The 24636-nt window shown below is 38.7% G+C and overlaps 1 protein-coding gene across 1 annotated transcript in view; it reads left to right on the plus strand.

The window, feature by feature from the left end:
• Positions 1–24636, plus strand: part of LPGAT1 (lysophosphatidylglycerol acyltransferase 1) — a 28304-nt gene that overhangs the window by 2330 nt on the left and 1338 nt on the right. Inside the window, exons 2-4 of the mRNA XM_009704553.1 lie at positions 1210–1483; positions 10398–10524; positions 20266–20372. Coding sequence (XP_009702855.1) covers positions 1210–1483; positions 10398–10524; positions 20266–20372 — 508 coding nt within the window. The remainder of the gene's footprint in view (positions 1–1209; positions 1484–10397; positions 10525–20265; positions 20373–24636) is intronic.

A 24636-nucleotide genomic window follows, 5' to 3' on the forward strand; every position in this document is an offset into this window, starting at 1 on the left:
CTGCCATAAAAAACCAGCCACCAACGAGTGGAAGGTTTGTGGTGGTTTTGTGGACATTTCAGAGAATTAAAATCACCTCTGCTGAGGGAAGCTTAAAGTTTGGACTGCTGTGTCTTTTGCGTGATTTGGCAAAGTCACTTTGAAGCCCTCAAAAATGATAATTGATGTAAATTAATTCCCGTGAAAATTTGGGTAGCTTGCTCTTGCTGTGTGTGGAAGTGGGAAGAGAAGAGATTGTTGTTGAAGATATTGAAGATATTTCTGCAATAATTAAGGATAAATCTTACTGTCTTAAGTGAAAAAAGTTGTGCTAATACATCAAAGAGGAGAAATGAATGACGGCTGGTTTCTTTGTGTTTTGGTCCCCACCCCTCACCCCCCCTTGGTCCTTCAGGTTTCATTATCACCTGGCTATATCCTATGTACAGCTAATTATCAAACTAGTAGCTGGTGTCATACAGTATCTTGTTAGCTAGGGCATCTCGTTTTTATTGTTACAGGCTTTCTTTAAGTTCACACAAGTAAAATCACTTCCTACTCAACAATTTCTCCTAGAGGAAGAAAACCTGCAAACATCCCACCCCACCTCACCCCCCACCAATAAGTGTTTCCATCAATGTGCTGATTTCAGTTGAGACTAAGCATTCAAGCAGTGCAGGTTTAGGAGAAATCTGTGGTTCTGCTCTGGTGACTGAACTCAAGCTTGGTCTCGAGGTCCAGCTGTGTCTTCTGGTACCTCTGCTATCCCAATACAGGATGTGGGGAGGTGTGTAGAAGATACATAAACAAAGATACTGTTTGACTTGCAGAAATTACTGATGATATATGGATCTCCAAATGGTAGCTTGACCTCTAGATTGTCTTTGCAGAATTTGGTTTAGTAAATTCAACTTGGGACCCAGTAACAGCTAGGGAATGCTGTAAATACATCCGTCTGTTATGTGGAATTCCCGTTTACAGTCTGGATGTCGCTCTTGCAGAGAAGTCATCAAATCGGGAGCTTCATCCTCAATTTCGAGGGCTTTTTTTCAGCCTTTCTGTCAAGTGGCATTAGCTCAGTTGAGTGCTCTGGGAACGTTGTTTTATGTTGTCATAGAGGCTTATTTGTATCTCTGAAAAGAGAGAAATCATAGAAATGTAATAATTATCTGGTTTAATGTTTTCTCCTTTAAGCATTCATTTTATTTAGGTAATGTTTTATCCTTATAGGGAAGAGCACACCGTGACCAGCAGCTTGTGTTACTCAAGGAGCATCTAGAAAAATATTACAGGAGCCGTAATCGGAAATGGATTGTTTTATTTCCAGAGGGTGGCTTTCTTAGGAAAAGGAGAGAAACAAGCCAGGCATTTGCCAAGAAAAACAATTTGCCATTTCTTAAACATGTCACCCTGCCGAGACTTGGGGCAACACAAGTAATTCTGAAAACTCTTGTAGCGCCGCAAGAAAATGGAACTCCAGCAGGTAGAGACGCTGTGATAAAAGGTAAAGACCACTTCAGTCTTGTGGATAAAAAGCAAATTGAATGTCTAAGATTTGAGTGAAGCAAAACATTTTGTGTTGAATTGGTCTCTTTAAATGTCAAATACATCCATAATGCACCATCCTATTTGCATAGATGTTTTCATATTTGTTTTTAGTTCCACTAAGTTTATTTTTTTATCTTGACACACCCAAAAAAAGAAAACCTTAATTTTAATTTGATTTAGTCTACAGTGTGGCTGCATGAATGTTTGTCTTGGTACATGTGATGGGTAGAGCAGATACTGGAGTAAGCACCTGGAGTGGGCAAGAACGTAGACTGCTCCTTTCAGCATCATTAATGGTTTGCAGTGGTTTATGGTAGTATGGAACTATAGTAAAAGTATTTTTGGAATATGCAAGCTATGTTCAATTTTTATTCCTGGCTTTAAAAGTTTCTTTGCATCCAGTACTGTATACTTCATTCCTCTTCTTGAACTATTTTCTATTGAGTTCATTCTTCTGTTCTTTACAGATTTTTATGATGACTGTCCCCTTTGTTGCTGGAGTTAACTGTTACTGATGACTAGATTTGAAGGATTGTTTTGGCTGTCTTATGTTAGAAGAGTTATGAGGGAATAAGAATATTCCTGCAGCATTATTATTCTGAGACACCTGGGCTGTAAGGGGGGGTATAGCTGGGATGTAAGTAATGCCTATAGTTATGGGACTTGGTGCTTTTCATCTCTCAATTTTAAAAATTAACTTATTGGCATGTTCAGAGGGCAGAGTTAGATCTTACTTAACCTAGTTGTGGGTTTCTGTTACTTATTATAGAAAGAATGGATTGGGGCTTTGTGATGGTTTCTTATTGATGGGTGGTGCTGGTATTTCCATAGCCAAATTACTGTAATTGTTTAGCAGTTTGAACCAAAGATCCATCTTAAACCACATATGCAGATGACTCTGGATTGTTTTCTGTGACAAAGTTTAAATTTCAGGGTTAACTGGAAGCCTCATACAGAAATTGCTTCCAGATTTTTAGTTTTGAAGTTAATCATGTCAACTATAGGAAATGAGTAGAGATGATGTTCTTGCAGGAGTGGAGGGAAGATTTTAAATGAACTTGAAATCAAGATGTGCATCAGAATATTTGCTTTCAGGCTATGTTTGGAGAAGAAAGGCTGAAGAAAGCCCTTGTTATCTTAGAAGATTTTAGGCTTAGAAGAGAAACAGAATATCCTAGTCCTTGTTAAAAGTTATTTTTTAAGGAGAAAAGTTTGGCCTGTTCCTGTTCTATTTATTCCAGTCTCAAAGGCAAAAAGGTATGAAAAGTAAGAAATTCCCCAAATGAGAATTACAGGCTTTGTAGTTCTGGAAGAGAACCAAAAGCACTCATTCAAATATCAATTTTATATTTTCATACTCTTAGATTGCTATCAACTTAGCTGAACATCAAACCTGGCTACTTTTTATGGTTGGTTTTTTTGGTGGCGTTTTTTTTTTTTGCCTCATTTCTTTTTTAGGCAGCATGATTCACACTCTGGAGAAATGAGCATTTGATAGTAGTTGACCTAACTGGGTATTAAAATAAAGGTTTTGTCTTAGAAATATAATGGTACCACGTCTGTCCATCCTCCTCTAAAGACAGAAGGAAAGATAAATGGGCAAAAATAGGAAAGAAATGTGTAGTTTTAGCTATCATCCTTTCAGAATAACAGACGTGAAAACATAATAAAGGGGATGAAAAAGAGAGGTGAAAGTAAATTTCATATGCTAGGAAAGAGTAATATTTGATACATGTGAAGGTGAGGTATTTTAAGTCCTCGCTTCTCTTAAGCTCTCAGAAATGTTTCTAGCAAGGTAAAACTTCCCTTTCAGAGATGTACTAAAAGTTAATTCCTCATCTCTATCTTGTATAAAAGACTCTTTCTCTAATCTTTTGCCTTCCAAATGCTTTTACTGTACTCTTGCCACTTCAGAAATATAATCATAAAAATTGATAAGGTTATATTATAAAGTTAGAAGCCTAGCAAGTTAGTGATCATCTTTATTTTTTATCTCTTTTATCTTTGCCTAATTTTAACCACATGAAAAAGCCTCAGTGAAATCAAACTTGCCTTTATCCTCTTTGGGTTGCCATCATTGAGTTGTGGGTGCTAGAACTAGATGTAGTGTATATGGTAAAGATTTTGCTAGTGTCTTGCATAGAGATTGCATATAAACTTTTTGTACGTTATTACTGTACTCCTTTGCTTGGGAAGTGACTTGTGTGTCAGTAGCATCGCACTTGAACTTCATGGTTCACTGAAAACATTTTTCTCCTGCACCACTTCTTGTGCTCTAGTTTGTCTTACTTAACAATGTTCCTGGTGTCCTGGGTTACCAAATTATTCAGCTTACTGTAATAAGTTTTCTGCTCCGTTATTTAGCATTCTCTCCATCTTTTTGTTACCACCAAGCTTTACTGGTAACGATGGAGGTTCACCTCCCTCCCCCCTACCACCACCTGATTTTAGTTAAATTGGTTTATAGATTAAGAGTAACTCCTCCTCATCAAAAATTATGTCCCCTTCCTGTTGAGTTTCCTGCGTAGCTATGTTGTTATGAGTCATGATACACAGTTGCAGTGTTCTTGAATGCTGTCATTTTATTAGTACTTACTTTAAAATTATCCTTGTAGCTTTTATACCGTTGTAGATTTTATACCATTCTACTTTCTCAACTGGAATGCTGTATAATACTGGATGAAAGAAGAAAAGACAAGAACAACCATAATAAAAGATGGTTCATTCTTAATATACTGCTACACTGTACCCTAATTTGGTACAAACCAAGCTGCATACAGTTGTTTCATCGTGTCACCCCCGACTCTCCAGCCCACTAGCTTGCTTTTGTACATCAAATGTCACTGGAGTTACAGCCTTCCAATAGTAGTTCAAGAATTGTGTAACAGCTAAATGCTACATCATCTGTCCTTCTGTAAGGTCTCCAATCTGATTTCTGTCATCCCTTTGGTAGAGGTGGGTTTATGTTGTGGAGTGTGAGGTTCAGTAGCCTCCCCAAAATTTCATTAACCTTAATTATCATATTAGTATTCTTAATATCTAATCCCCTTTTCAGTTTATTTTTGTACTAGTTATGAATTTCCCACAGTTTATTACCTAATTCTTCCTCTGTAAAGTGACAGGAAGAACAAATATTTCTGAGCTAGATGATCAGTACTATTTGATTATTCTTGTACTTAAACTGATCAGTTCTTTATCAGTTGCTTGTCCAAGGCAGGCAGCCTCTATTTTCTTAATTTCCTTCTCTTTTGAGTTTTCCAAGCCTTCTTTCATATTTAAAGTCCCAAGTACTAGCCTTCATTGGAGTGAAATTTCGCTTACTGCTGGTAAATACTAAATTAAATTACTGAAACAGTTGTTGTTTCTCCTGCCTTTTGTTTAATTTTAATGGAATTGTACAATTTTATTCCTAAATAAACAGAAGGATAGAAAAACATCTAGGAAAGGTAGTACTATCGCTTGATGGCTTGAGTGATTTTGAAGCTGGAAAGTGCAGACAGTGTAGTTAAGTGGTGCCTGTCCCTGAAAAGATGGTATAAGTTAATTCTGGTGTCTGATGAAAGCGTCCCTCTGGGCAGATGTGCTGTGCCCCACAAACAGGGCGCTGCTGCCAGCACCTGCGTTCCAGGAGAAGGTTTTAGTGCAGAATAGAAAAATGGGCAGCATAAAAATACTTGATGCATAGCCGTCATCACCTTAACCCTGTAGGGACCAATGCGGGGTCAGGGGTGGTGTTATTTTATGGTTTTGGTTTGTTTGTCCGTTTAATTTTTTAATGGAATGCTTAGTCTCTGACATAGTTGCAAGTACAATGTTTCTTCAGTTAATAAGAATTGATCTTCATGTGAGTTTTAGAACTAGCAAAATGTTCTACGTGCTAAACAGCTGGCAATTCAAAGGAGTTTGGAGCAATTGTTCACTGAAGATATGTATTCCATGGCTTATTTTTTATCAACCTTGTTGTAGTATGTTTTTCTAATTCTGCTTTATTTTACCGTGCAGCAATTTTTTTTTGTCTGATAAGAGGTTGCTATGAGCTTGGTTAGAGCCATACTGAAATCTTATCTTAGTGTTTTCAAATGCAGCGCAATACATTCAGTTCTGATGCTTTTTCTCAGAGGAACTCAATTTTCCGTTCTGCAGAGCTGGACACTGACCTTCGTAATTGATTTTTTTTTTTTTTTTTTAAATCAAACTTTTTGATTCACTGTTATATGAGGAATGTGACTTGAATAACATGTGGGAAGGCTTTTTTTCATCCTGGAAAAGAGGCTTCTTGTTTTGTTCCAGGTGATTTGTTACAGAGAGATCTTGGGATGATGAGTAAGGTGTTTGGTCTGAAAGCTAATCTTCATGGGGAACAAAGTTGATTCTAAAGTCAGTGGTCCAGTTAATCACACAAGGACAAGTAGAGAGCAAGGGACAAGTTACAAGAACGCATTGCTATGCAGGGGGAGACAACAGCCTCTTTGGCTGCATTCAGAGTGGTGTAAGTGTTCAGGAAACCACACCTGAGTACTAGGGAATGCTAGTAAATATTTTCTTTTTCAAGTGGAAGCTGCCATCCTCAGATTCCCAACTGGCTGGTGCATTCTTTTCCACTCCAGATGCAATCCGGCAGTATCGCACCATCCAGAGCCCAGCTGGAGGCGAGGTTTCCTGCTAAAACCTGTCCTTATAACTTGCTCTTTTTCTCAGTGGTAAACACTGACGGTCTGCTGGTGGGTTTGAAGAGTCCTGCACATAGACAAATCTGGCTTTTAGTATTGGTTGAGACTAACCCCAAGGAGGACATAGAGGTGACTGACGAAGAGAAGCTCTGAACCCCACTAAATTTGTGATTGTAGACAGTCAGGTATCTGCTGTGAGAGGGCCATAGAGGATGATGGAGCACTGAATGTATTGAAGACGCTGATGGTAAGTTGCTTCATAACTGAATCCACAGCGAGAGCGAAAATAAGGGAAAAAAAATAGTTATGGAGATTTGCCTCTGCTGGTGATTTAAAAAACAAACAAACAAAAACAACAACAACAAAAAAACCCACTAAACCAAAGAAGTTAGGAGACTGTTTAAATTTTGTTTTGATGTTTTTTGTCTAGGCCAGAAAGCTACTGTTACATGTGATTGTTCAGACTTGCCTTAGCACTCGTGAGGCAAGTATGTAGCATTCATACAAAGGTACATTATTACTACGTGGTTTGGATGCAACCATGTAGGACAGACGCAGACCTGTTTTGAACATTTATGTACTATTTAAAAAGAATCAGAGTGCTAACATTTTGAGGCGATTTGAGAAATCAAAATCCTCCACCTGTGCTGAAAGTGGTAAGCAGACTGACACCACAGAATAAAAACTAGTCCTTGGAGAGATTGGCTTAAATTTGGCCTCTGCAGCAGTTTCTTCTGCTGAAGTCTCTGGCAGCCAGGCTGCTCAGTCTTTCACCAGGTACTAAAAATGAAGGATGAGGGTGTCTTTTAATGGTAGATAGAAAGTTCAAAAGGGTTTGACTGTCAGAAGCATCTGTGGCTGTGTTGGCCAAGCCAAACTTAACAAGAGGAGTTCTTGAACAGGTATACGCAACTCCCTTTTTCTCAGCTACAAATGTCAGACCTGAGATTCACACCATATTGTAACTCATGCGGCAGTCTTTCTACTCTGAGTTCCTGTTAGTGTGCTCCATTTAAAAAAAATAGGGTTTATTGTTGTTCAAAGGTCCACTTAGGCTTGAAAGCAGCATCCTTGGGCATACTGATGTCCTGCCTCTTGATGTTGTGTGCAATTGTCTGTTTCAGTTTCAGGATATGTTAGAGCTTCGTGGCTTTAAAATAAATGTGCTCATGAGCAGGGCACAACACAGTGTAGCCCCCCGGAAAAGGACAGCAAGATTTATTTCAAAATTAATTTTCTGAAATCCTTGGTGACTTAGGTTTGTTTGGCAGTATGGGATCTTGGATTATCTATGGCTTATTTTAAACCAGAGCACACAGAAGTATGCCTGTGACTGTGATTTGATATCATGTCTTGGTAATTGCACGTGGAGGTAGCTGTGCTAAGACCTGCTTGCTCTAAAGGAGGGTCTGTGGAGGCTGATGTTACCTTCAGAATTAAATATTATTTTTTTTCCCCCCTAACCTGGGGTTCCTGGTGGGCTGTCAGAGGCAGGTGTTTCACCCCACCCTGCCCTGGAAGGTGCTGGAGGTGAGTTTGGAGGTGGTCTGAGGAATCCATGCAGCAGCTCTGCTCCACAAAAGCAGAAGGTAGGAAATCAGCATAGAAGAGTTTGGCAGGAGTCTTCCTGTAATGAAGTTTGAACCATTATCTGCTGAAAGAACAGTCTGAAATACCAGCTAAATATTTAATAAATGATTTTAAAACATTTTAGTGTAAATAATAAGATAATGTGCCCATATTCATCTGGCACTTTTTAATTGCAATTAATGATCTTTGTTGCTTACTCACTTAGACAATTTACTTGTCTTTACCCATTCTTACTTTACATCTGGGAAAATAATAAATTGAATGGCTTTGTTCTTAAATCCATTTCTAAATGAATACTTCTGTAGATTTACTATTAATTTCATATTGGCTCTTCTCTAATACATTGCTACTTTTAAAATGAAGGACTCTGTAGTTAGTGCTTTTCTTAAGAGAGACTTGACAAGCACTCTATCATGATGCTGGCAAGCCTGGAGCCTCTAATGGGACTTTGTGTTCTCATTTGGCGGGTCTGTCAGGGTTTTAAAATACTGTGTTTCCAGAAGGTGACACTGGATGTTTCAGCTTGACCTGTGTAGCTTGCACTTGGTCAAATCTTGGAGTAGCACATTGCATGCTACTAATAACTCATAACCTAAATATTAGGAAATGCTATCTAGCCTTATTCAGGTAGTGTATTTGTATTTGTAACGAAGCAGTATAACTCCATTGTTGAGTAGACACCATGAAAACACTAGCTGCTTGTTAAAATAATTGATAGATACATGTGATGGCATTGCTGTAACTGTCTTCTCACACTTAATTAAATTAAATGCAATTTAAATTAAATGAAATGCAGGTAGAAACTTGTGAGTCAGTCCTTGCATGTATGTTCTAGTTGGTGTTAATAACTCTGTGGCTTTTAGAGCGCACCTCAGAGTGTTGCAGATTTCTTTCTCTGTGTGGTAGCTCTTCCTGTAAAATGTGAGTGGTGATTCAGGGCAAGACCAAACATCTGTCTAGCCCAACGTCTTGTCTATGACTCCAAGTGGATATCTGAGGAGGAGTGTGAACACAGCAAACATGCATCATACTTCTCCTGCATACTCTCCTAGCTTCTGACCGTTTCCAGCGTGGTAGGTTTTGCGAGCCAGATGGGGGTTTCTGCCTGTTTAGTTAACCCTCCAACAGATTTCTTCCATCTATTTGTCCAATTTCCTCTTGAACCCAGCTCTTGGCACCCTTGACATCCGTCGGCACGGGGATCCCCACAGTTTTATTCCCTTCCGCGCAAAGAATCATTTCTCTCTGTGTGCTTCGAAAACTTTTCCTCTTGGCTTCATTTTGAATACATCTATTCTTGTATTGAGAAATATGATGAACAGTCTGTCCCTGTGCCCGTTCTTCGTGTCAACAGTGTTTTTGTCAACCTCTATCATATTTCTTTCATAGCTGTCTCAGCTGCAGGCTTCAAGAGTCTTGTACTTTATACTAAGACCTAACACCTCTTACATGCTTCTGCCAACAGGTGGCTGTTTTTAATAGTCAGCTTTTTAAATGCTTTAAGATATTGCTGGGCATGATGTAAGCATAGTACTATTAGTGTATTAAGCATTAAGTAAGCATATTACTATACTAGCCTGAACATAACATGACCTCAGATAGAAGGCAGCTCCAGTTCCCACAGAATAGATAGAAACTTGACAAGCTAAACTCACGAAGTGCCATCTTGGCAATCTGCCCGCCTTCCTTATTTGCTTTCCAGATCTGCTGCTCTCCCTCTCTGCAAACCTGTGAACAGAAGACATGCCAGAGAGAGGTCACAGCTAGGTTGATATCTGACCTTGTCTTATCGCTGGTAGTAACCTACGTTCAGATTTAAATTTGACTCTCCTGAATAATCTTCATAGCAAATATTTTCACCTTCTTTGATCCTTTTTTCAGTTTCTAAATATGCTGAGCCAGCATATGAACATGTACTGGTATCAGTCTTTCTGGGACCTTGTGGATGCAATCTCCTCTTTATTGTGAAAACTGACCATCTTCTATTCGTTGCTTTCTTGTCTTTAATACACAAAGCGGTGTGTTTCCTCTGTATTGCATAATTCAGATTTTTGAGAACCTTTGAGAGATTTTTTTTTTTAAAGTCTTTGAAAAATCTCACTACATTGTGTGACATAAATCACCGTTATCCACTTCCCCTAACCAAGTAGTGAGGCTAGTTGTCCAAAGGGATCTGCATGGCTGTTGCTTCATTAGCGATCTGCAACTGCGAGCACTTATGAAGGCCTAGTTGTAAATGTGCTTAAAGTGCTGACGGAGAAAGTTCGATTTTTATTTTTTAAGGTTTTCCTTTTGGTGAATGGAGGAAGCACCTAACATTTGGGACAACATGTTATGTGACTATACTCATACCCAGTGAGTGAATTTGTTCTATTCCGTATACTACAATATGTAAGAATAACAGAAATAACTGTGGAAGTAAAATCTTGGTCTAGCCAAAGTTTGTAAGAGAAATTCTGTGCTCTGTAATGAAATCTGGATGTGATTTTTGGCTGTCTTATTTTATTTGTGCCTCATACCTCGTGAAGTAATATAAAAATGGAATAACTATCAAATGAGTGCTGTGCACTTTCTGATTACTTTTAATATTGTGTTTCTTTTTGTTCCTAGAGAACAAATCCAAAGGCCTCCAGTGGGTGATAGATACAACCATTGCGTATCCCAAAGGTGAACCTATAGACATCCAAACTTGGATTCTTGGCTATCGACAACCAACAGTTACACATATACATTACAGGTAGGAAATAAACCACCTACTCTTAAGCTGAACTAAAATATTAAAAACCAAGTATTCACAAATTAGTAACATCATATTTCAGGATATGGGAAATTAGTAGCAATGTCTTTTATGTGCGTCTCACACAGGTGGGCAACTTGTATTACCTAAACACAACACAGTTTTCTTTTGAGAAGTTGAGTGACCATATATTTGCACATTTAAGTTTTTGACTAATGTCATGTGACTGAATATAGTTACTGGGAATATATTTGATGGCTAGGTCATCTCTTCCACTTTAATGTTAAGGTGCTGGTAAACCCAAATTGATTTCATTTTTTTTTTTTTTTAAATAATGACAACAAACTAAAAATCACTGTGTTATTAAATATCAGGTTTCCTGAGAAATGATTATATATTGTATTTAACTTTGACAAAGAAATGTCAGCTTTTTCACTCAAAGTATACTCTTAATAGTTGAGCAGGGCAACACTCTGGAAATAGTAGCGAATCTCACTGACACCTAGGATGGGATACAATTAAAACTCTTCTCCTCGGCAGCGCTTTGTCTCAAGACCTGAACTAATGGAGAGAGAAGCTGCATTTTGCTTTTGGCTTGCAGTTAATTGCAAGTCTGAATTCTCCAGAAATATTTTAACACTCTTCCTCTACCAAATAAGTTGTTCACATTTTTATCCCAAAATTGCATTATTTTGTCTTAATTCCCTTTTGCTGATTTGGGGAGCTTTTAGACTTTTACAGTAAACTTTCAGGTATCCTTGTGATGGTCCCCTGGGTGGCAGTTTTAACTGGGAATGACCTTCTCCAGCATCACTGCTGTGTTGTCAGTGTTGTGTGATGCAGAGTACAGGCTGCTCACTGGAGCTCCTTTCCACAGCCATGTTTGTCTGTCCCTGCTTTGTATAGAAATCTGCCTTCAAGTTTTTCCGAAGATTAATACTTACACCCTAATTTATGTAATATATCATAATATCTATTGTGCTTTATTCAGGTCACCTTAGTACTCTCTGAGATCTCTGGGATAACTGCAAGTTGAATGTATTTAGAATTTTACTAAAGAGTATTTCCAAAAATACTTCCTTTGAAAGAGAGAGAAAGTTATCTTAAGTTGAATTAACTTCCTGCTTCTAACTGTGTATATTCAAAACCTATTTTTGAGGACGAGCATAAGGATGATGTAACCTTCCTTGCTTTGAACTTGAATGTAACAGTTCTTGTAGTACTAAAATTATAAGAAAAAAATATTATAAATTGTTTATTGTTGGATGTAGGTTTGTTGTTTTCCTCTGGAGGGTCTAAATCACTGGTTTAGAGAGGGGCAAGCCTCTCTGTTTTGGGTTTTGTGGGGTTTTGGGGTTTTGTGTGTTTTTGTTTGTTTGTTTTGTGGGTGGTTTTTTTTTTAATAACCTCTAATTGTTAGGCTGACCCTGTAAAAGCATTTGAAGTATGCCCCAAATGGAAACTAAGGCAGCAGCATGTCTCTGAAGGCTGAGAGCTGGATGTAGTACCTCTGAAATGAGAACTGAGTGTCTTGGTTTTAACTGGAGCTTTGGCTAACTTTCCAGTCCTGGTAGTTCTTAAATTGGCATGTCAAGTTCAGGCACATGTCCTCTGGACTGTAAGGGCTTTAGTTGGATGCAGAGTAGCAATTCTTAAAGATGTATTTAACAAATACCCTGGCTCTGACAGCGGGTGGTAGCAGCAAAGGCGCAGGAGGGCAGCCCGCACGCCGTCCCTCCACATGTAAACACACGGTGACTGTAACGTGTTCTGAGCAGGCTTCGCATCTGGATCGCTGTTTTGGTAGGTGCTGATGGACCTGGCCTTCATGAACTTGTCTAATACCATTTTTAACCTGCTTATGCTTGGACTCCTCCAATTTCCCATGACACAACGTGTAACTATTCCTGAGGGTGGCAGCCAGGACCACTTCCTTTTTGCTTGTGTTAAGTTCTCCGCCTGATGCCTTCAGTGGGTGCACCCTGTTTCCCATGTTCTGCCGGTAACGGATGAATCATTCCTCAGTGAGGCTCTCCGTGGCCTGTGATTTTACAGAGCTTTCTCATATCCTGCCTCAGCTGATCCCTGTACCCCTCTAAGCCCAATAAGTCTTCATCTATTTGGTGTCTCCTTACACAAAGGCCTTTCCCTGATTATCTTGTTACTTTCATCTGTGCCTTTGCTGGTTCTGCTGTAACTAGTTTGTGAGTTGACTGACATCCTGAATTCCTCAGAGTGATTTTGGGATCACTTACCAGAGTAATAATAGCTAATCTTAGAGGCTGTGACAGTGTATGTGTAGTCGCTGGTGCTTTTTCCTTCCTCAGTGTTCATTGCCTTGCATTTACTGGTATTGAATTTCATCTGGAACTATTGTCAGTTCCTTCTGCAACTCTTCTCTTTGACTACCCAGAATAATTCTGTACCAAAAAAGTCACATTGCTTTTGTATCCTTTTTTCTAGATTTAGCTTGTCATCTAGCTATGATATGCTAAGACCTTTTAATGTATCTGGAATTAGAGCTGTAGTTTGGAATGAATACGGTGAATTTTCACCTTCAGTGTTTTTGACAATAAAATTTATTTTTGGATATTTTTGTGTAGCTTTAAAAATATGTTTCTGTTTTACATAAAGGATTTATTTATCCATGACAGGATTAGCAGAGGGTGACTGAACAGTGTGTGTACATGAATTTACTAATGTTGCATCATCCTTTTCTGTTGCTTATACAGAAATTTTCCAGAATGTGGATTCCCTTCAGGGCATTACAGCAACCGGTTTTGTTTTGTTTTGTTTTTAATTATTTTTGAGCAGATCACCTGACTACTCATTAGGGGTTATTTTTTTTACCAGAATGCTGTAATTGATGGGTATCTTCAGGGTTTTGAGAACTTTAAATCATGTATTGATGATTTGAACAGAGTTGTTGGTGCCACTGAGAACCTGTGAAGACAGAGTATGTGCCTGAGGAACTGGGGGTTGCAGACCGGGAAGAGTAGGGAACAACTGTTCTCTCCCAGAGGGTTTCTGGTGTTAAAGAAACCTTACAGCTCTGCTATCACTTTACCGAACCTTCTCCAGGATTGGGAAGCCGGATAATTGAAGCCCACTGGACTGACATCAATTTCAAAGAGCTCATTTCTGAAATTACAGGTATAGTCAGTGGAAAACTGTCTCTCGGGAGCTTTGCATGTGTGCCTCCTGGGTAGTGTCCTCACTTGTCCAAAAATACAGTGATGTCTTGAGCCTGTTTCTGTGTCAGATCTTAATCAGGAGCAGTTTTGGAAAAACACCAAAACCCTTTATGCTGGTTAAACAGTGCATACTACACTCAGCTGTGCTTTGTGACCAGCTAGCTGATCCTTGCCATGTCCATCTCCTTCCTCTCGTCCCTGGCACTTCTGTTCGGAGATGCAGGAAATGCAGAACTACCTTTTAATGTGCCAAAAAGCATCCTGGGAGGTTTCTGTGCGGTGTTGCTCCCTGAGAGCTGGTCAAGCCATGGGACAGATACACCAGACCTGGGTAGCTGTATGCCTTGACCAGGAAACCTAAACTACTTCTTTAAGTTCGTCTTCCATGTGGAGATCAAAACATTGCTGTAACAGAGCCATTAGAGTATCTGGGATTGTCAGCTGGGATGCCAGTGCTTATTCTGCAGGTCACAAATTCGAGGTGGTTCCTCAGTAATTCTTAATTTTGATAACAATTGGGTATTAACTGCTCTTTGTCCTTAACAGTGGAGGCAAGGTTTAAATGAGTGACTGAGGTTTGAAAAGGCCTGTGCTGTGTTGAGCCCTGAGATGTCCCTTGTAAAGTTGGTGCATTGCTTTAACTCCTTAAAACAAACTCAGTTAGCAGAGGAAAAGCCAAGGTAAAGTGGGTTTCATCTTTAAAAAGATGGAAAGTGTCAGAGTGTTTGTATTTTTCTGCGTTTGACATAGAAGTCCTCTGAAATTTTTATGAAATGTATATCGACTATGTCTGGATTGTCATTCCCCCCTTTTCCTTCATTTAGTGCAATAAAATTTTGCTCATTGTAAGGGTAATTTTTAAATAACTGGGGAGAGAGAAAGTTCTGCATGAGCCTGTGTGCTCTAGCACACTAGTTTCTCATCTATCATTTCTTTTAACTGATTTATAGCAAAAAAAATGAATTACAAAAAGAAAAAAGCCCCTTTGGAAAAAGTAGATAATAGTTTTGACAGATGCCATCTCTACAGTGTGAAAAGAGAATCAGGATTTAAACATGCTTTTCCCCTGTTAGAGTAGTCCAGAGTGAGGAATTGATGTATGACAGCAGTGGGGGGGGAAAAAGGCAACATTCTGTGACACTGAAACTGGAGCAGAGGAGACTGCAGAGTCTCTTTTGTTCTAGTTGCTCAGTCAGTCCTTTCTGCTGTTCCCCTTGGTCACAACCTGTCTCTTTCTGCCTTACGGTCTTTCAAATCTAGTGTTTTCCTTTTCTCATAGCCTGTCCTTTTACTGCAGGATTATTTCTTGTTCATCCTACTAAGGGAGCAACAGAGGAGTGTAGAGGACACAGCAAGCAGCTGTATGTTTTCATTTTTAGATGCTTTTCTAGCTGATGGAAATGGCAGAGAAGGATCAGTTTAATCCAGTAATCATTTTGTTTGAAGGCTCAATTTTGATGAGTTGAACCTTGCTTTTCAAACTTCATTTTTTCAGAAGTTCATAATTAGGCTAAGCTATGGCCTGGTTTTCCTCAGGATGTCAAAAGAAACTTCCCTGGAAAAAAGGACAATTGTCAAGTTTCAGATTCTTCAAAACACAAACGTGAGAACTTACCCTTCTGACCATTGAATAATTTTTTGAGCCCGACAGACTTGTCCCAAAACTCATTGGAAGGTGCTGAAAAACTGGATTTGCTCTCTGAAACATAATAGTCAAGGAAAGTATCTAATTAACTTCTTCCAGGTCAAATGGCGCTGGGATTTTTGGGGGAAATCTCAAACCATCTGTTAAAGCAGTAAGCACCAGAAAAAAAAAAAAAAGAGGCTGGAAGGTGCAGGGCATCTCTAGGGGCTTTGCTATGAGACCCTGCCTTTGAATGAGTCTGTTGGAAAGGTTTCTTCAGAATTGTTTAGCTTAATGCTTGGTCGTTTTGTGATGTGCAAGGAGAAGTAGTCCTGTTTTAGCCAAACCAGGACGCCATAAATCCAGATGCACTGCGGTTACACTGAGCAGAAATAAGCTGAGTGGTGTGGTATCTTATGTAGCAAGACCGCATACTGGGTACTATTCTTAGCTCCCACTGTTTCCCGACAGTGAGTTGAGTTTTGGGATTATTTCGTTTCTTCTTATACCAGTCACTTCTTTAGTCTAACTAACTTCATGTTTCTCAGCTGGTCTCCAAGTTTCTTTAATAGTAAGATTTCCCATGTGCTGCAGTTCTGTTGTCAAAACCCAAGAGTTAAAGATTGAAAAAACCCTGGGTATGAAGTTTGTTTGGTGCTTAGCTTCCTCTCAATCGAGAATGGCTTAGGGTTGGGTTTTTTTGCGTTAGCTTCCCGCTGGGTCATGCCCTTGTATGACCATGTCCCACTTTTGCACTGTGTGATAGTGATTGTGGTGTAGAGGCCCCGAAGTCAGAGCCAGCTGTAGTCGGCTCCACCGCAGAGGGCAGCTGCATTTATGCTGCATGAAAGTGCCACGCTATTTCCAGCTACCTCGGCTCTCTCTGTGCCAAAATGCAGATAAGTGCTGTGTCACCTTTCTTTCTCATACCAGTTTTTGTACTGTGCTGCTGTTGAAACTAGCTTTCAAGTACCGAGGAAGTTCTTTTTTTTGTGTCTACATTGATACAGATTTATTGAAATAAACTAGAGTCCTAGCTATAAATAAGATGGAATAGATTGTGGTTGCTGAATGAGTTTTGCAGAAATGTCTGTGAAGGGCATCCAGTTTGGCAATATATTTTAATACGCTTTTTTACGCAAGTAACTTATTTTTGGTCATGCCTGAGATTTACCAACAACCTCTGTCATGCTGAGTTCATTTAAAGAGTCATTGAAACAGGAAATAACACTATGACTTAAGTAGGGCATAATAAAGAACTTTAATCCAGGGTAAGACAGAGGATGAAAGGCAATTAGTACTTAAAGGTGGTATGTATGAGCTTTAGAATTTGAATGCAGAATCAGAGGTTGTTTCTCCAATAAGGACCATGTAAAAGAGATTAAGCGTTTCTGAAAATGTCGTATTTCTGAAAATTATTTGGTATCTTTTGAGAAATGGCCTATCAGCAGCCAAGCCTCCACTATTTCTTATGTATGCCAACATGTCCTTGGTAGTTACACCTCCTTTTCTTAAAATCCTCTCTTTTTTTCTGGGACTGTCATTTATGCTACTATGTTCTGGTTTGGGACATAGATACACACTTCTGTAGTGGTTTAAGGAAATTGCCGTCCCTCAGTCAGCTACGTGGAGCATCCCACTGCTGTTGTCACCTCGCAGCTGCAGGTAGGTAACCTCCAGCTAGAAGATAATGCTTCATTACTGAGACAGCTTTGCAGACTCCCATCAGAGTACGACTTTATGTCCACCGCCACTTGTAACTTCTCAGGGTGCAGCCTGTGGTGGTGGTCCTGGTTTTACTGAAGTTTAGCCCCTTCCTCTCTTCCCCTGATGACAGCAAAGCAGCTGTTACCTTGATGAGAAATGAAAGGAGGTATTTCCATTCCACTTGAAGTTTCCATTGAAGTTATCTTATCCAGTGCTATTAAATTCCTCATTTGCCACACCAGGAACAAAGACGCTCTTATTTTCATGCAAAGTGAAGTTATTTCCGTCCAAAAGCTAGAAAGATTCAAGTGCCCAAGAGAATCTAGAAGCTTCAGATATTACATGTTGACTTGGTTCCTTGTCAGGACAGTTCCATGTGGTACTAACTTTATTTTCCTGAGGAGATCGGCAAACTGTTGGCTTGTAGTGGCGTTCCTGATGCTGGATACCCAAAGGTGGGGTAGAGCCAAGATGATGCTCATGCTCTGACCATGTTGACGCCTATGTACATCTCTCATTGAAAAGAGGAAACTATTTCCTGCATCTTTTAACACTACACCTGACAGACCTCACAGTCGATGGTTGGGGATGACCCTGCTCCAGTCAGAGCAATGGCTTTCTGCTGTTGTTTTGGATCATCTGTGTAGAGAGTTTTTTAACAGTAGAGTTTCTCAGTTGCCTTTCCTGAACCCAGTCTCCTTAAAGAGGGTGTTCTTTTAACACACAGATGCCAGCTGAGCCATCTGATGGGCAGATAATCTAAAAATATGTTCGAAAATGCTTCTAAATACATTGCTTAATTGTGACAGCCAATGTGGCATTATTGGAAAACCAGTTGTTTTCCATTCTGCATTAATACTCATTCAAACTGAGTGTAACGGTGATTGCTTCTTAAACTTTCAAGAAGCAGAGTTTATATCCAGAGATTCAAGTATTCTGGTACTGTATTGATTCATACAAGAGCCTGGATGGATTCAAGCAGGAAAGTGGTGTGCTGCATTCCATTAGTCTCTCACAATATTGGTATCACTTATGCTGCTTTGCTACTCCATTAAAGTGCCAGCTCATAAATTGTTTCTAATGAGTATCTTGCAAGATCTTGTGATGGTGTTTTCAGACTGGAAGGTACATTCTTGGAAAAACACCAGGCTTAACTAGGTTATTGAGCTGTAGAGTTTGTTACCCATTGGGTAGCTGAGAAGTGAAGGTGGAGGTGGAGAATGCCTACAGCTTACAATGGAAACTGCATATGAAGCCAGGTAATCCTGTCCTGAGCCCACACATGCGTTCTGTTAGTTCTGAACCATCTTCAAACTTGCGTAAGCAAGCACCTGCCCTTCAAAAATATGCTGTGAAACACAATATTCAGTTGCTGAGTCTTTTTATCTCTTCACAGCAGATAGGCAGAAGAGAGTAAAAATAGTGCTTGGCAGCTTGGTTGTGTTTGGGAACAGAGAGTAAGTTCTTCTTAGTGTTATCCCCTCCACAAAAATGGTCCTTTCTCTGTGGGTGTGTTTTTTGCTTGCCTCTACGTGGTTTAATTTTAATCTTCTGTACGACATCTGGGCTCCAAGATAAAATAGTTCTTTATTGCATGTCTTTGTCGTTGTTCTTAATATGCACGCTGAGGACTTGAGCTATTTACTGGACCAGCAGCTATTTAATAATATTTGTCTTTGGCCAAAGACTTTTCTTTAAACTGTATTTTACCTGAGACAACAGTTGCTAATTTCTGGTTACTGAGACCAGCTTTACTAGAGCACAGAGAACTCTGCAGTGTGAGAAAGATGTTAGGCAGAATCGCTGCGAAGGCTGCAGAAATATCTGGGCTCACGCTGATGCCGTAGTTGGTAAATAAAATTGTTCATCTCCTTATATTGAAGTTATCTCTGCGTACCGAACCACCGTTATTTTTAATTTGCTTATTAGAGCAATGCTTTCCTGCTTTCGTCCCTCACTTAGAGCTTATTTTACCATGCATCAAATGGACGGGAGGAGGTACAAATGACTTGGCAACAAAACAAGCAAAGATGTTGAAAAGCAACAAAAGCATTCTTCAGATGCGTCTTATTTCTGTAGTCTGACGTTCTCGTATCTGTTCAGATGCTGCCCACATGATTGTGGTGTTACTTCAAATTATTCTGAGTATAATCAGTCAAGACTGTGTTGAAATGAAATGAAAAATCCACTAACGAAAATAGAAGCGTGGTGTAGATGGCAGAGTAAGTGGGAGCTCACCTGAAAAGAGAAACCTGCAATACAAGTCTTACATTTCAGAGTATGAATTTTTCAGGCTAGCCTGATACACAGATTTCTTCTGCATTGACCTCCCAGTGAAACATAGTGGACATACAAGTTCTTGTATATATCAAAAGGCATTTTTGATAGGGTCTACTGAGGAGATTTCACAATTACTGTAATATTTGAAATCTTATTTTGAAAAAAATCCAGTAAGGCATAGTGGCTTATTTGGGGGTGTCTATATGTGTGTATGTATCTCAGTGAATTCTGCCCTGGATATCTGATTTTCTAAGTAGACCTAGTATTCTGTGTACAAGTACCAAAACATTGGTAATCCTTCTATTGTTTTTGGTTTCTTTGTTTTTTTTTTTAAAACAGAGCAACAATATTTGAGTAGACTTATATAGTCAGTTTTCAGTGTAAAACCTGCCTTAGAAATTTCAGACAAGGATGCTGGCATCCTTTGAAAAGCACAGAGGACTCTGTTTCTGGGATACAGAAGAGCTATTGGTACTTAGTGGTGTCATTACACGACTTCTGCCTGTTGAAGAACTGTTTCTTCAAAACTGGATGAACCTTCTCAGTCTTTTCTTTCTTTCTGTTTCAGTGCATGAACTTCATTGCTTTTTGATTTGTATTTTTTTCAAGGATAGTAATATCATATGGTGGTATTCTGTTTTTAAAAAACTCAGCAACTTAGGAGCTTCTATCAGATCCCGTAGTACAGCATTTAATAGAAGCTAATAATGCCTGTGTCTTCTGTGTGCAGCTGGCTGGTAACCTAGAATATTCCAGTTTTGTATCCTTAATACGTGTGTGATCTTTGAATGAGAGGGAGAATGAACCGTGCAGTTAGATTTATACCCAACTCTTGTTCTCTGTGTTCTGGGGTGGGCTGAGGCAGAAGGGAAGAGTTTTGTTCTTCACATACAGAATGCATTTCCTAGGGTTAATTTATGTTTGTTTCTTTGGTAGGATTTTTCCAGTTAAAGATGTACCTGCAGAGCCTGAAGCTCTTACACACTGGCTATATCAACGATTCATTGAAAAGGAGGATCTCTTGACACATTTCTATGAAACAGGTAGGGCGATATCTAGCAAAGAGAATTGTGCTTTTTTAATGTCTTTTTTTACAAGGATCTCAAAATGGTTTGAGAACGCGTATACATTCTTCACAAGAATACGGTAGATATAATTATGACTACTTTTTATGTGCCAAAAAAGTATGATTAAAAAAAAATTATCTAGGAAAGGTGAATTACCCAAGTAACATTAGAATAGGGTAGTGTTTGGAAGCTGGCTCGTTTAAAACGGATCTAAGGAAATCCTCTTTTTTTCTGCAGTAACATATAGTCCAGCTGTGAAACTTGCTGCCATGGGATTTCACTGAGTGGAATAATTGAGCAAGATGCAAAGACATAGTGAATATTTACATGCACAGTAGAAGTATTCACAGCTTATGTTAAGTTTAGAGGGGATATAAAACCTTCACAGTTTAAAATGTGCAAGTTCTTGACTGTAAGGGATTAAATAAGATTCTTACGTGAGGCAGGTTATTTTATCTGCTTAGTGTGGTTATTTAGCATGTTCCCCTGGCACTTGTGCCGTTAGAGAAAACAGATCTAAGTAGTCTGCAAGTCTAATCCAAACCCATAGTCCTCTTCTGTTTCCTGTCAAGCTAAACAGAAAGATGCTGTGATTGGAAGGATCTGTAAGAATTACATAGCGTAAAGTCTCCGGAGTCTTCATCTGCAGCCCTGTGCTGTCAGTACTGGCCTCCTTGTCACGAGGTGCTGAGGATCACTTCTATCATAATATTCTTTCAATGTTAATAGATCAGAGGAATCTAAATAAACTTAGGGCATTAATAACATTACTGAAGGAATGCTGGCAAACGTGGTTTAAAATATCAGGTAAATAATTTGAAACTATAGCTGGAGAAGTGTTTCCTCAAGACTCTTTTCTTCCATCCAGTTGATACTGAAGTACGTCATCTGCTCTCCAGCAGGTGCGTGTGTGTGCACGTGTTCAGAATACACATCAAGGGAATTCATCATAATAAAAAAGAAAATCCAGAGAGGAAAAAATAGAGTTTTATTTCGACATACAGGAAAGGAAGTTTATCAGATATGGACTGAGTAGGAAGACTCCAGATGAAATAATACAACTTGTCTCTGAAGAGAAATAATCTCTTCATTAGCGCAAGTATCACAGTTGTCGAGGGGGGAAAAATATTCAGTCTCTCGAATCAACTAAGTTTAATATTCCAGAGTGACTATGTTAAACAAAGATGCTACCTCTGGTAGATGATTTATTGCAAAGACTGCTTTAATTCACTTTTGAGTGCTTAATCTATCAATTATAGTGCTTAAAAAGATTAATAGAATTCTTTAACAACCCAGAGCTGTATTTTGTTTTAGGAAATACTGCTGTCGCTCAGCCATCATTGATGGCAAAAGTCAGACCCTGCTATATGAATTGCACCGAAATGCATATATTGGACTTTATTAGACAAATAACTTTGTGAATCTGTTTAAAACTCCAAGTGTAGTCAATAGGAGGTAAAGAACTCTTGTTATGGAGATGTTCTTTCACAGACACTATTAAAATAAGTCACACCCCAAAAAATCTAACTAGACCAGAAGTTCAGAAAGTATAATGAATATAATCAGATTTATTCATTGAAATGCACTTTCAAAATAGGATGATTGGTTTTAATTTGCCAGTGTAATCAGTATGAATTAATAAGACCTGTTTTAAATGTAAATGCTATGACATAGGACCTTATTAGGCATAAATTAGCATGATTTAAAGTTGCTGCCATTTGAGAGGTTGCTTGCATTGCTTTTCTTGGCTTACTGCAAAAGTGCTGTTAGAGTTTTTGGAAACCCCTGGAAAAGTCCTGAAGCCTAATGTGAGGGGAATCCCTGAAGCTGCTCGAGAGCCAGCTTTGTATTGACGTGTTACATTGGCTCAAGTTGGTGTGTTTTTTAAGACTTAGGGCTGTTCCAGCATTTTGATCTTTTTGTTTGTTTGTCTTGTTGTTTTTTTAAATACACACTGCTTAGGAACTTGTCTCAGTTCATAAAGCTTACTTCATAAAGCTGGAGTAACATTTAATGCTAGATGAAACTTTAAAAGTTTTCATTGACAATATCATCAGTAGGAATACATTCTTTTGGCATATTTTTACTTGGGAAGAGGAAGAAACAAAGCCTAGAACACCTTTTTCCTTTTTGCTGTATTCCTAAATGTTAAGAATTTGAATTGATTTGGGGAAAACCTGTAATATTAGACCTCTTACAATGAAACAAAAAAAAGTATCTGCCTAAAATTTGAATATGAAACTGTCCCATCCTTTCTTACAGGTGCATTTTACACATTTTATGTATAAAATTAAAAAAGTTTACAGTTAATATCTGTAGGTATAAGCAACACAAAGTCCTATTTTAGCAGCTAGTGGAAAGCTTATATTGGCAAGTTCATGATTTCTCTGAAGTCTTTGGCAGGCTAACCTTGAACACTGCAGTAACACAAATGAGCTTACATTTAGCAGGACAAAAGCACTTGGAGACTAATTAAAAAAAACCTATAAACTAGGAGTTTATCAGTTGGAAATGAGTAATTGTATACTGAAGTCATCATGCTCCTTGTTCACTCTGATAAGCCAGCTGGTGAGTGTAACTAAAAAAGTAAGCAATATCATCCTACAGGACAACAGGAGAGGGTTTTCACCAGTGCTACGGAAATACTCTTCACTGTGCCAAATCTGAAACCTCTTCTGGAAATTCTGCATGCGGGACCATCATCCCTGTTCAAGAAATATGAATTGAAGTGGGAAGAGGGTCCGATAATTGGTGCTAAGATGATGAAGGGGAAGGAGGAGTTGTTTCTGCGAAGGACAACTAAAAGTGCTTGGCTTGTCTCTGCTAGGGAAGGGAGGGAAGGTTGTCTCTGTAAGACACAAATTGGCTTGGGAGAGGGGGAAGAGACAGTTGCTGTCTGTACCAAGGAAAAAGGAAAGTCATTTAAACCAAAGGTCAGTGTCAGTACAGAAAAACAAATGGGCCATGGAAGAACAAATGTAGCACAGAGTGGACAACTAGCAGTTTAGCAGTCAGAATTACTGGGGAGTAAATGGTGTGGCAAATCTGCCCATGTGTGAAAATAGGTATCAGTGAGAGGAGGATGGGGACTCATCAAGGGTTTTTTTTATAGGGTTTGGGGTTTTTTTTTCCTTTTTTTCTATTAGTTTAAGCATTCATACAGGAAGAGAAGCTTTGTCTTAAATGCTTGATTGCAATTCCTCCAGTGATTGCAAATGTGAAGCATAGAGATAGGTTGCTGATGGTATCTAATTGCCCAAATTGTGTGATTTCTGAGATTAAAAATTGACACCACTATCTCTTTATTCTTTGAATCATTCATCTCTTGTTGTTCTGTGAGTATCTGTGTCTCCATAATGCAACAGCAAGTACATCGTCTCTGGTATATTTAGAGTTTTTATATCCACTGTTCAGAATTAACAACAAAAAAAGTGGTTCATATCATCTAGGCTTTGTGCATCTCAGTAAAATGTAATGCAAATTATTTAATATGCTGATGTAAATATATGGAAACAATTTGCTTATGATCATACAGCTCTGATGCATCCAGACACATTTAATATAGTGTTGTAAGTCAGAAAAGGTCAAAATAAGGAAAAATGAATTTTTTAATTGTCAGCTGTATCTCCTGCCAGTCTTTCTCATCTAAACAGGCATTTCAGTAAAATCTTTCTGGAAAACTGTATAGCAAATTACAGTGCTTCCTTGGTCTATATGACTGACTGGCCAATGAATGGTCAGACAACATGTGGAAACTGTTTGTAAAAAAAAGAAAAAAAGTGTGTGTATATTTGTATTTTCAAGGGGAACCTTGAGAATGTATGTGTGCTGCTTCTTCACGGTATACAAAATCATTACCAAGGAGCTGTAAAGTTTAATAAGGAATCCATTCAATTTGATCATACAAATGTTAAATAAAACTTCAAAAATAACACGGAGAACTTAGTTGACAGTCAGATCTCCCTGCAAAGGTCAAATACAATGAGGATAGCTGCTTTTAACAAATGCTTTGAAGTTTATGCTTAAAGTTTATATCCAAATGAAATGAAAATTGTTCTTAATAATTAAGGGTTTGGTTGGTTGTGGGTTTGTTTTTTTTTCTTCCTTGAAGGTAACTGATAATGCTGGAGAATCTTTTGAAAGTTTAACAGCATAGTACAGAAGTAACCAATTAATCACTGGTGGGCACTGTTGCTGGGACAAACAGTGATGGTAAAGAGTCGTCCATTAAGGCCATCAT

The sequence above is a fragment of the Cariama cristata genome, unplaced genomic scaffold (genome assembly GCF_000690535.1).
Source record: "Cariama cristata isolate BGI_N322 unplaced genomic scaffold, ASM69053v1 scaffold34947, whole genome shotgun sequence".
Classification (NCBI taxonomy): Eukaryota; Metazoa; Chordata; class Aves; order Cariamiformes; family Cariamidae; genus Cariama; species Cariama cristata.